The sequence below is a fragment of the Megalops cyprinoides genome, chromosome 1 (genome assembly GCF_013368585.1).
Source record: "Megalops cyprinoides isolate fMegCyp1 chromosome 1, fMegCyp1.pri, whole genome shotgun sequence".
NCBI lineage: Eukaryota > Metazoa > Chordata > Actinopteri > Elopiformes > Megalopidae > Megalops > Megalops cyprinoides.
The window spans coordinates 8,781,363-8,794,229 of NC_050583.1; the positions used below are offsets into that span (position 1 = coordinate 8,781,363).

The 12,867-nt window shown below is 47.0% G+C and overlaps 1 protein-coding gene across 1 annotated transcript in view; it reads left to right on the forward strand.

The window, feature by feature from the left end:
• Positions 1-12,091, forward strand: part of si:dkey-76b14.2 (DENN domain-containing protein 1B) — an 18,234-nt gene extending 6,143 nt beyond the window's left edge. Inside the window, exons 5-23 of the mRNA XM_036544622.1 lie at positions 438-557; positions 866-935; positions 1,292-1,372; positions 2,330-2,413; positions 3,809-3,862; positions 4,372-4,482; positions 5,159-5,259; positions 5,709-5,754; positions 5,896-5,997; positions 6,278-6,400; positions 6,789-6,893; positions 7,620-7,710; positions 8,233-8,273; positions 8,398-8,454; positions 8,546-8,593; positions 8,882-9,013; positions 9,598-9,695; positions 9,906-10,110; positions 10,709-12,091. Of these exons, the coding sequence (XP_036400515.1) occupies positions 438-557; positions 866-935; positions 1,292-1,372; positions 2,330-2,413; positions 3,809-3,862; positions 4,372-4,482; positions 5,159-5,259; positions 5,709-5,754; positions 5,896-5,997; positions 6,278-6,400; positions 6,789-6,893; positions 7,620-7,710; positions 8,233-8,273; positions 8,398-8,454; positions 8,546-8,593; positions 8,882-9,013; positions 9,598-9,695; positions 9,906-10,110; positions 10,709-11,737 (2,698 nt within the window). The 3' untranslated portion in view covers positions 11,738-12,091. The remainder of the gene's footprint in view (positions 1-437; positions 558-865; positions 936-1,291; positions 1,373-2,329; positions 2,414-3,808; positions 3,863-4,371; positions 4,483-5,158; positions 5,260-5,708; positions 5,755-5,895; positions 5,998-6,277; positions 6,401-6,788; positions 6,894-7,619; positions 7,711-8,232; positions 8,274-8,397; positions 8,455-8,545; positions 8,594-8,881; positions 9,014-9,597; positions 9,696-9,905; positions 10,111-10,708) is intronic.
• Positions 12,092-12,867: the final 776 nt, after the last annotated feature.

Below are 12,867 nucleotides of genomic sequence, written 5' to 3' on the forward strand. Positions count from 1 at the left end.
TAACGGTCCAACTGCCTCTGTGATTGTCTATTTGCATGATATTCCATGACTGAGGCCTACCTGCGTATAATTTTGTTCACAAAGTACTACTGTGTCTCTGATCTCCAGGGAGACTCTTCATGTCTCCAGTCTTGAGAGATTGAAACTGTGTCTGTGATCTTCAGGATGAAGGAGAGTATGGCTGTGTCTGTGGTCTCCATGGAGACAGTGACTGTGTATGTGGTCTCCATGGAGATTGTGACCATGTTTGTGGTCTCCAAGGAGATTGTGACCGTGTCTCTGGTCTCCATGGAGATTGTGACCATGTCTCTGGTCTCCATGGAGATTGTGATCATGTCTGTGGTTACCATGGAGATAATGGTGTCTGTGGTCTTCAAGGTGAAGGAGACTGTGTCTGTGGTCTCCATAGAGATTGTGATCATGTATGTGGTCTTCAGGGTGAGGGAGATTGTGGCAGTTCAGCACTTCACCTTCGTTCTCACTGACATGGAGGGATGCCAGCGCTTTGGATTCTGCCGCCTGACATCCAGCTCCAGGACCTGTCTTTGCATCCTCAGGTGAGCTGTAGCGGCTGGTACACACACACAAACACACACACACACACACACACGTCCATGCACTCTCTCTCTCTCTCTCTCTCTCTCTCTCTCGCTCTCTCTCGCTATCTCTATCTCTCTCTCTGCCTCTCTCCCTCTCTCTCTCTCTCTCTCTCTCTCTCTCTCTGACCATCTACTTTTTCACATGTAACCTGTCTGTGTCACTGTCTCCTGGCTGCTCCACAGTGGAAATGTTCTTGTACCCTTGTATATTTTGGCAGTATTGTACTCTTGTTGTTTTGCTTATCCCTCTTATCCCCTCGGTGTAGTTACCTGCCCTGGTTTGAGGTGTTCTACAAACTCCTGAACAACCTGGCAGACTATCTGACCAAAGGACAGGTAAACGAACACGTTCCATTTCACGGCCATTGATGTGGCTTTCTCAATAAAGATAACTATAGGTGGTACATTCATATATACTGTATATACAAACCCCTAAGAGAGAAACATAAAAAAAATAGATCTTTAAATGCCAATACATTAGTGCTAGGCGGTAATAAAATAACAGACTCATCCTTACTTCTATAATTTAAGACAAGCTGTCACATGTAGAGGGAAAAAAAACAATATAACAGCTACATGAGAGTGCATCAGCAGTTACTCTTGCCCAAAACTTCCTGCGAAATCTCAGCTCGTGAAATGTGTTGCCTTCATGAATAGCTCGGTTTTTTGGTGTTTCCTGCATTTCCTGACAGACCAATGAGATGCGAGAGCTGCTGTCCATCCTCTACAAACACCCGGTGCCATTGGCCAACAGCTCTGTCACTCTGCAGCTGGTAAGTCTATGAGCTGGCATAGAGGTCTCTCAGGGCGTTGTGGGCCGCTGGACTGGTGCCCCGAAAGGAACAAACCATTCAGAGAAGACATACAGCGCAGCGCATTGAAAAGATTCGTTACAAAAGTTTTGTTGATTTGTGAAGTGCAAGCCGCTAATCCACACCAGGCAGGGAGACCAGGTTGGTTGCACTGTTTGAGTTAGCAAATGGTAAGGTATTTATGGATTAGCTGACACAGCTTGTGGTAATACAGCCAATATAAGACAGAGGTAGATGATAGTATTATGGTCAAAAACTAACCCCAAGTAGGCTAATGTGAGTTGGTCAATGACTCGCAGAGCTGGTATACACTTAAGCGCTCAGTGACTGACTGGACCCATGTTTCTCATTGGAGAACATGCTGTATGTTTATAATAATGGTCACAGACGTACGATAAAGAGCTGCACTTTCCAGCACTGTAACTGAGCGGATGGACATTAATGAGGTTCAATGCATCTGACAGATATGTACTACCTGCATCTCACCTGTCCCACTTCAGTGTGACACTTGTCAGACACCTTCCCTTTCACCCTTCATACTTCCTGCTCCCCCTCTGGGTAATGCCAAATGTGTGTTACCAGCATACACTATAGTATATTACATTATTGGCATTTATCAGATGCTCTTATCCAGAGCAACTTTCATAGATTACAATTTTATCTGTTGATACAACTGGATATTTACTGAGGCAATTGTGGGTTGAGTACATTGCTCAAGGGTTCAAAAGCAGCGCTCCAGCGGGGAATGAAACCAGCAACCTTTCGATCCCTTACCACTAGGCCACATTGCTGCCCGTAATATCCATTCATACATGTGGCCCTCACCTGTCCTTCACCTGTCACCAACCTGTCATACACAGCACACACCTCTTCCACACCTGATTCAAGCCCAATGATTGTCTCTTTTCCCCTTTGGAGGGAGAGCAGCTGCAGATCAGAACAGGGGAGGAGGAGCTGCCTCATGGCCGCTCCCCCCTCCCGCCAGGCACGGGGAAATCAGGGGTGAGTCCGGACACCTCTCTGCGGTCTGTCCCGGGCTTGACTAATCCCCCAAAATAGAATTAGACTAATCCCCCTAAACCCAGGGCTAGACTAATCCCATAATCCAGGATCGAAATACCCCAAAAGTATAGTGAGACTAGTCCCCCCCTCCCCAATAATAATGCAAAACCTGTGCTGGACTAACCCCACACCTACTCTAACAAAAATGGACTAATGCCACATTCCCAGCAACCATGCAGTGAATAAACTAAGACTAACTTTACTTGTGTCTCCAGACGCTCGCTAACTCACTCACACTTCTGCATGTCATTGCCACTGGCTGCATGTCTGTGTGTGCCAAGAACTGTGATTGTGAAATCTAGTCAGTTTTAACACTGCAGGGTGAGTGTGCAAGTGTGTGAATCTGTATGTTTTCTCAAAGGGGAAGGAAAGATAGAGATCAAATTATTTTCCTTTCCAAAACCCAAGACAAGAATATGGTCCATTGGCTTGCCTCCTGACATCATAAACAAAGAAAAAAAGTCTTTCTTTCTATTTCTCCACTGACCTGTGGTACAGTTAAGAGTCATTAAGGGTACCCTGAGGATGACGTTTCCTTTCAGAGCACAATAGTGTGACATATGAATGGTTCCAGTGAAATATCAGAACCTTTTCTTTAGGCCCCAGGGAATAGGCAAAGAACTTAGAATAGGAAGCGGGAAATTTCAATGATGCTGTTTTTGGTCATTAAAATGGTTCATCTGCATCATTAGATGTAATGAAATGTCCATCTGGAATGTAGAGTTTTAACCTGATGTATTCCAACCAGAATGTGCGCTTTTACGGTTCAGTTCAATTACCTTGGTCTTATTGCACACTTATGGTAGTTGAAAAAAAACCTTGGTTTACCTTGCTTGTTCCAAGAGACCAGTGGGGATCAGACATACAATGGGTGATATTTTCACAAACAAAATGCAGACACATACAGTCTCAGTCTCAGTCTCCAGTCTACAGTCTCATTTCCGGTGGTCATTTGTGGTACATTAACATTTCTGAATCATCGTGTGCAATAATCTGCATTGTAACCCTGCTGGCAACCCCATCTCTGTGACTTAGGAGATCTGTGCTCCTTTCTGTGGTAACCTGGTCCTGGCTTTGTATTCAAGTGTTTTTTTTTTCTTCTGCGGTAACCATGTTTCTAACTCTGCATCCACGTGTTTGTCTCCGCGGTAACCCTTGCTCCAACTGTGTCTATGAGTGTTCTTACATCTCCACGTAGCTCCATGGAGACCCAGGGTCTGACTGTGCATTCACGTGTTTGTCTCCATGGTAACCCTTTTACCAGCTGTATCTCTGCCCCCCATCTCCATGGCAGCCCCCATGCTGACCTCTCCCTCTCATCCTCCCCCTCTTCAGATTCCTTACTTCATCGCGCCTGACCCCAGGAGTCTGCCATCCATCCCTGAGAGTGTGAGTACATACTCTTCATCCATCCATCATCCTCTCTTCCCTCCATCCCTCAATTCCTCTCTCTTTCCTCTTCTCTTATCTTTCATTTTCTTTATCTCCTACTCACACATGACTCTCAGTACCCACCATTGCCACAGAGAAGTCTTTATTAAGACTTATGTACATTATAAACTATTGTGGTTTTATGTTTCGGACCAAGAAAATCTGACAGCCAACAACGACCCCAATGTGCATGTTTTCGTATATGTCTGTGTATCTCTTTTTGTCTGTCCCCATTCCTTGTGAATTTTTCTTTCTGTTTATCCTCACATTTTTGCTTCCGTGGATCTACATACTTGTCTGTATTTGCATCTCTTTGTATGGTTGCACTTCTGTTTGGGTGTCTGTGTGACCTGGTATGCTTTATGTCTGAGTACTTATGTCTCTGTTTTTTGTGTGTGTGTCTGTGTTTTTGTATTTCCTCTTTTTATCCATGCATCTATGTGTCTGTCTATGTGTGTGTCCTACAGAGGAACCTGACGGAGCTGGTGGTTGCCGTTGACGTCAGTAACCTGCTCCAGCTCTACGCAAGCATGCTGTTCGAGAGGCGGATCCTCATCAGCTCCAGCAAGCTGAGCACGGTAAGCACATCATCATCTTCCTCACCAAAACTCGCATCCTTGCCTTGCACCCCTGAACACTTCACCTGAACATCATTATTATAATGGGGCAGCAGTGTAGCACAGTGGTAAGCTGTAGGGCCCGCAACGGAAAGCTTGCTGATTCAATTCCCCCCCCCCCCCCCCCCCCCGGGGCGCTGTTGCAGTACCCTTGGGCAAGGTACTTAACCCACAATTGCCTCAGTAAATACCCAGCTGTATAAATGGATAACATGTAAAAATAGTAACCTATGTAAGTGTCACTCTGGATAAGAGTGTCTGCTAAATGTCAATAATGTAATGTAATGTAATTAGGTGTTGCAACTAGATCCACACACCACTGCCCTTGCAAAGAAGCAATGACTCTTTTCACAGTCCAAATTTGATAACTGTGTTTTGGCTGTGATGGTTTTCAGTGATTGTTGATGTGTTTTTAGTCTGTTTCTGGGTTTGTCGTTTGGCTATGAAGGCGCTCACCATTTATTCATTTGCTCTGACGGTGTTCAGGGTTGTGTTGATTGGCTCAGAATTTGTTGACTGGCTGTGATCGGGTTTAGTGCTTGCTGATTGGCTGCGAGAGGTTTCAGAGCATGTTTATTGGCTATGATGATGCTTCACCTGAGGGGACATGTCCTGACTCTCTGTGCCCCCCCTCCAGCTGACAGCCTGCGTCCATGCCTGTAGTGCCATTCTCTACCCCATGTACTGGCAACACATCTTCATCCCCGTGCTGCCTCCTCATCTACTAGACTACTGCTGGTGAGTGTGGACAGGTTTTTTTTTCTCTTTTGCTCTCTCTTCCTTTCGCTTATCTCTCTTTCTCCATCTCTCTCTTCCTCCATTCTCCATTTCTTTCCTTCTGTCTCTCCATCCCTCCATCTCCTTCTTCATTTTCATCCTGCCTGCCCTTTTCTCTCTCCAGTTCCCCCTTCCTCTGCTTCATTTCACCCACTCATCCTCTCTTTCTCTCAATCCCTGCTCTCTCATTCAAATTTAAATGGCATTCTGTTTTTAAACTCAAAGCCACATTCAGATATTTTCGTTGGCATGATATATGTAAGGTATTGCCAAAGCCGCCATAATATGTTGCATGATTTGTGTAAGATCTTTGTTGGCTTGTCGAAGCAATGGGATGTTTCAGAGACCGGACAGATAAGCAGCTAGTAGATTTCAGGTTCAAATCCTCACCCCATTCCTCTCTCCTACAGTGCTCCTATGCCCTACCTCATTGGGGTCCATTCCAGTCTTATAGAGGTACTTCTCTTGTCATTTCCACTGGATGTTCCATCTCACAGCCTCTGTTGGTTTGCATGTTTGGTCCTCTGCTGTTTAGTTAGACAGCATGACTTTACTCCATTTAAATAAATATATATCATTTCTTGCTCTGATGTACAGACAGTGAGGAGCAGAGCTTTGGAGGATGTGGTCATTTTAAATGTGGACACAAACACCATGGAGTCTCCGTTTGAGGACCTGAAAAGGATTCCTTCAGATGTGGTAAAACCTGAGGCTGGTTTTCATTCCTATCCCCTGAGACAGGGAAAAACACAACGCTTGTGCCTCACAAAGCCAGTGATGCGTGTGTCTTTGCATGTGTGAATGTGCATTTGTGTGTGTGTGTGTGTGTGTGTGTGTGTGTGTGTGTGTATGTGTGTGCATTTCAAAGTGTATACAGCCGCATTTGTGTACGCTTCCACGCCTGTGCACATGTGTAGCATGTTTGTATGTGTTCAGGTGTGTACAGGTGTGTACAGGTGTGTGTGTATGCCTTTCCCAGATGTCCCTGCTGAAGGTGCGGTTGAAGAAGCTGGCCGCAGTCCCAGGCTCGGGTGTGGCCCGGGCCTTCCTGAAGGCCCAGGCGCTGCTTTTCGGGGGGTACAGGGATGCACTGCTGTGCACGGTGAGTCTCAGATGGGCCGCCCCAAACAGGGATCGTTAAAGTAATCACGATCAATATACTTAAATAGCAATTATACTATAAGAAATAGATGAGTAAATTTCACACAAAACAAACAGCTATATGTGCATCTGATGGAAAATGAAGTTAATATGTAATGATATACAACACATGTCAAACAGCTAAATTAGTTTGCACTGATCTGATCAAAGGCTACTGCAGCAGTACCCCATTGGGGAATCAAACCAGCAACCTTTCGGTTATGAGTCCTACTCCTTACCACTATGCTACACTGCCGCTCTGTACAGAAATATTGGTGCAGAATACCTGGAAGAGGAATGGCTGACAGTGAATTGCTTTGATTAGGGTCCTTTCTCTTGCTCCTTTTAAGGATGGGGGACCAGTCACATTCTGCGAAGAATCTTTTCTGAACCATAAGTCCAACAGCATGAGACAGTTCCTGGAGAGTGCAGTCCACCTGCAGTTCTTCAAGCAGGTACATCTACATTTACATTTGTTCATTTGGGAGACGCGTTTATCCAAAGCGACTTACAAGTGAGGCAGAGTACAACACAAGCAAAAAGCTATATCTGGAGGTAAGGTACAAGAAAACGCACAGGCAGCTTTCTTACTGGCTGTGAACCCATTCCTCGGTTGTTTACCCTCTGGCACCTCAGGGGGTATAATGGTGTTACTGTGATGAACGCCGCTCACCCTGTCAGTCAGCATTTTAATGACTCACTGAGAAACAGACCCTGCTGCTACCAGTAGTGTCAAAACAAAACGGATCACCGAGACACAGGGGTGCACAGCGCTGCCATCTGCTGGTCGTGACTTGTGGCAACAAACAGTCTTATTATCGCTAATGATGCCTGTCCTGATAGCATTGTTGGGCAAGGCCAAGCTTTGCAGATTGCCCCTCATTATGTCTGTGTATTGTTATGTGCGCTGTTTATTGATGTATGTGTGCGTTTACAGAGAAATGTAGCTCCAGCAGTCATGCGGGGCTGAGTTATGCTGCCACCTGCTGGTGTACTACTTCAAGTAATCCTGATTGATGTGTCAGAATGATGCCAATTAACAATGTAGACATTGTTTACCAGAGGGAGCCACCACAGTAAAACACATCAATCAGCACTGTGCTGCCACCTAGAGGCCACAGCTGAGGGAGACATAAACTGCTGTTTAAGTTTATGATTGTGTACTACATGACTTCTGGCAGTTTATTGATGGCCGTCTGGAGGCGCTGAACAGTGGGAGGGAACCTATGGATCTGTTTGAGGAGGAAATTCTTCAGTGTGGGGAGTCTGCAGGTAAGAGAGAGCTCACCAGCTCATCAGCAGAAAATCACTGTGCAGTCCTAATACATCATTAAAGAGCATTTAACCTCTACCCTGTCCATTCAAATCCTGTGCTGAATGTGTTAAATAATTAGCTGGCATGGTAAAAGCATACATCAAACTACAGCCCTCAGCTTTTGCAGCCGTGTGACACAACTGCTCACAACAGACACACAGTCAGCTTTTGAAAGACCAGATCCATGGCTCAAAGAACCAACTGTACTCTTGCCCTGGCACCAGGAGGGGTGATGTCACCCTCTGTGGGGGGCTCACATGCACTACTGGGGTCTGCTATGGGGAAGAGCCTCTCATTGGTCAGGAACAGTTCAGTATTGGTCAGGAAGTGCTTATGATTGGACGGGAAGAGTACAGTATTCTTCAGGAAAAATAAATCATTGGTCAGAAAGAGCTTATCATTGGTCATGAAGAATTCATCAGTGGTCAGGAAGAGCACTGATCAGCCCCATAATGAATAATGTTTGTTCTTGTCTCCAGGAGGCACAAAATCCTACCAGCAGCTGGTGGGGAACTTGAAGGTAGGCAACGTTTGACTAAATGTTTTACTAAAATCTTAATTCCCTAGCATTGGTTTTTGACTCATCTGAACACTTCATTCTGCCTGCTCATTGGTTGTTTGGCATTCTTCCTCTGTTCTGGCAGAAAGGGGGCGGGGCTCTGATTCACACAGTCAAGTCCAAGGCCGGCATGTGCAAGTCTGTGAGTGCTGTCTTCCCTCATAGGGCCAAGGACCTTCTGTAGCCCAGCACACTAGCACTTCCTGTCCACTTACACACCTGTTTTCTTCCAGGCCAAAGCTCACGCCAAGTCCAGCTTGAGGAATTTTCTCTCCCCTAAAGTGAGAATTTTTAATTTTCTGGCTGCATTTATGTGTGTGTGTTTGGAGGTGTGTGTCGGTTATTCATTACTGTCCTTCATTTACTAATGATGTACACTCTGTACATGTGGATATGTGTGTGTGTGTGTGTGTGTGTGTGTGTGTGAATGTGATTTGGGCATGTTTTTGCCTTGTGTATGAGTAGATTTGTGTTCCTCTTTGTGTGTGTGTGTGTGTGTGTGTGTTATTTTTTTTCCTTTCACATAAGGGGGTGGGTGTGTGTTAATGTGTGTGTGTGCCTGCTGACAGGAGGATGGAGAGCCTTCCTTGCTGTACAGAGGAGGCTCTCTGCGATCAGACCCCCCAGGGACACATGCACACCGCAGGGCCCAGTCTGACTGCCTGCAGAGCCGTCTGCCAATCACACAGCACTTTGGCAGGGTAAGCCCCTCCCTCTCTTCCTCCCCTCACTCGTTTCCCTAAAAGCTGCCCTCTCTTCGCACTTCTCTTTCTGCCTCATTTTCTTCCACTCTTACCTTCTCTTCCCTTTCTCCCATCTTAAAACACCTCTCTGTATCAGTAACCCCAGCCTCCTCCTCTCCCATCTTGTCTCCCTTTGTCTCTCCCACCCAGGTCCAGCACTATGGGGGAGCTTAGGGGTGCACTGCACCCCCAGAAAGACCTCAGTACACCTCCACTTGTCTCCTTACGTCCTGATGTCTACACAGTATTTGTCTACATAGTATTTATGACTTTTTGTGCACCCCTCTGTATTTTCCTCCTGGCGCCGAGCCTGGCCCCAACCCCACTTTCCTCTTTTCCTCACCTTTAATTTCTGAAGCTCTGTCCTTCCAGTCCCTCGCCTGTTTTGCTTCTCACGTGATAATTTGCATGTTTTTCTTTTTTTTTTGTTTGTGCATCACTGTGCTTGTCCCGTCCCATGGGGCTTTGCTCTACTGTGGTCATGTGGCTGCGCTGTGATGGTGCGCCATGCCGTGCTGTGTCGTGTCTGTGCCGCGTGTCAGTCTCGGCCCCGTCGCCCAGCCCGCAGGTACGCCGGCCGCCCGCAGGAGGAGACCCAGCCGCACACAAGCAACAACTGGACACCTGACTGGGAGGACGGGTAAGGGTGTGTGTGTGTGTGTTTGTGTGTGGGTGTGTGGGTGGGTGGGGAATGGGCATGTGTGGGGGTTAGAGAGAGGCTGAGCAGGCATAGAGAGAGAAGCATTTGTGGAGTGTGTGTGTGTGTGTGTGTGGGATTAACCTGGGCCATGTGCCTGTTTGTGTTCTGCTTGTGTGTGTGTGTATGTGTGTGTGTGTGTGTGTGTGCCAGGGCCGTGGATGCGGGACAGAGCAGTGGCGACAGTGGGCAGCAGGAGGACTCTGTGGATGATTTCCTGCCGGACGCGGAGGAGCTGGACCTCCTCGGGGAGATCTTTGACACACTCAGCTCCCGGAGCTCCCATGAGCGCGGCCTGCTGTACGGCACCCGCAGCCTGGACCTGTTCGGCGCTGACTCCACCGACTACATCTCTCGGGTATGACTCTGTTTGCTTTCCTTGTTATTCCTGTTTCACCGGAAACACAATTCCTGTTTCACACAAACACGAAGACACGTGGATGCACAGTACCAGTCAAAAGTTTGGACACAACTTTTATTCTTTATTTTGACTATTTACCACATTTTAGGATAATAGTAAAGACATCAAAATGATGAAATAACACAAATGGAATTAAGCAGAGACCAAAAAAGTGTTAAACTACATCAATAACGACATCTCATATTTTAGATTCTTCAAAGTAGGCAATTTTTTTTGGCAAGAAATTCATACATCAGGCATCAACTTCACTGTTTATATTTGTCCAACAAACAAATTTCATGCATTTAAGTGTAAGTCTTTAGATCAAGATGTCTTTGAATGAATGTCTCCCATTATCTTAATCGGATGTGTCCAAAATTTTGACTGGTGCTGTAAGTGCCTGAACACACACACACACACACACACACACACACACACACACACACATGCAAACAAAAGCAGGAACACGCCACCACATACAGAGGCTTATTCAGTCACTCACCCAATATCACATTATTGTCTGTTCCTTCACCATACTGTCTGCTGTGTGTCTCAGAGGGACATGACTGCCCCGAGCCAGGAGAGCCTGAACAACTCTGTTGGCATGAGTGGGAGCCTCCTAAGCTGGGGGCAGGAGGAGGGGCCAGATGAACCAGAGGAGGGGCCTGAGGGACAGGGGGAGGAGTCTGCAGAGCTGGGGGCGGGGTCAGAAGGACCAGAGGAGGGGCCAGGGAGAGCGGGGGAGGGGCCTCAAGGGCGGGAGGAGCAGATAGAAGAGGAAGAGCTGGCAGGACAGGGCCAGGAAAAAGACAGGTGTCAGCATGACAAAGCAAAGGAGTGTCATCAGGAGGCGGGAGTAAAGGTGATGGATCAAGAGCAACAGGAGGAGACAGCTAAAGAGGAGCCGGAAGATGAGCAGGACAATCAAAGGGACAGCCAGCGTCAGGAGGAGAGCCCTGGCAAACACAGCCAACCGCTCCACCCAGAAGTCCTGACCCTGAACACAGAAGCAGAGACAGCCCCTGCCTCCTCCTCCTTTATTGCCCAAGATGATCAGGCTTCTGGGGGCAGGGAGAGAGAGACGGTGGGGGAGGAGCCCCAGCTGAAGGGAGAGGAGTGCGGGAACACGCCCAATATCAACCCCATCACACCCTCCCCAGCCAGCTGCCTCTCAGGGCCAAACCCTGAGGCGGAGGGAGGAGAAGGGGGCAACAGATCCCCAATGCCTAGGGTGCAGTCTGCCCTGGCTCTCTTTCAGGCGAGGGAGGGGAAGGCCTCGGCCATCCCGGGACAGGCCTGGACTGCACCCGCACTGAAGAAGCCTGGCGGGGTCTGCAAAGGCGGCAACATTGGCCAAAAGAAAATCCCACAGGGCAGCATCCCCCAGACAGCAGACAACTCTCCTGACAGCAGACCCACCCTCACTGACAGCCCCCCCAGGGTAAGGGACCCGGCCAAACCTGTCGGGACACCAGATGCGGAAGCTCTCCCTGTTGGGGTGCACACAGACCCTGGCACCCCAACTGAAGAGGGCAACCTGCCCGCTGTGAAGGTGTCTGAGCTGAAGAAAAGATTTGAGGCTTGAAACCTGTGCATGTGTTTTGTGCGTGCCTGCCTGGTCCACCAGGAAGTATGCCGCCCGACAGTGGCGTGCCACCTCTTCTCCACCGGTGACCCACAGTACACTCTGCCACCACTAGGTGGCTCTTTACACACCCCACAGGTTAACCAGTGACACAGTACAGTCTCCAGTCTATGAGAGCAGCAAGCCAGGGGATGGTGCTGGTATCACTCTCAGCTTCAGCCCAGGGACTAACTGGACACAGTCTTTCCAGACATCCTGGTTCTCTGGAGGGACTCTAATCAAGAGCGATGGACAAACTGGGCCACTCAATCAAATGTAAAGAGGCTTGGCCTCACCTCTCAACTTTTTTTTAACTTCCACCAATTTTCCTTTTTGTGTAGAGGTGACAGCTTCCTCTATACGTTACTATATGTCTATTGTTATTGATTGGACAGAATTCCTATGTCAACATATGCTTGTTCTAATTCTAACTGGACACTCTCTGGACATAATATTTTACCTGACATTTCTCCGATACGGTCAATGCTGCAGAAGATGGAGTAGATTCTGGCCAAAAATGCTGACAGCTGGGTAAGCTGACCCTGGGTCAGTGACAGGGGAAAAATATATCCAAGTGCAGAGATGTTACACACTGACAATTAGATTATATTGTATGCTGCTTTATTTAATTATCATGGTAATTTGATTAGAGTTATCTTCTAAAATTCCATAAAGGTGAATATGCTGAAGTTCATGTTATCATATTTCCCCAAAAATACCTGTGAAAAAATTCAGCATATTCTATGCCTTTTCTAGATATGTGCTTGAAATAAGAGTACAAAAGAGGCGACATAAACATTCATACATTATACTGGAAAAATAGTTAGCAAATACAGACATATAGGTTTATGCTTGCACCCTGAGTTGATATGCAATGTACTGTAAACTGTTTTCATACCCTAAGGATCACATGACTTGAAAACACCATGTTTGAGAGTTATTCCTTTATATATTCTCAGACCTCTAAAACATGCCCAGTGTACTCAACCTTTGGTGGTATGTCCATTTACAAAGTGTAACGAAGTGCCCCAGTGGACATTTCTTTCATATGTCTTCATTCAGTTTGGTGGCCAGAAATAGAGTCAAAATGC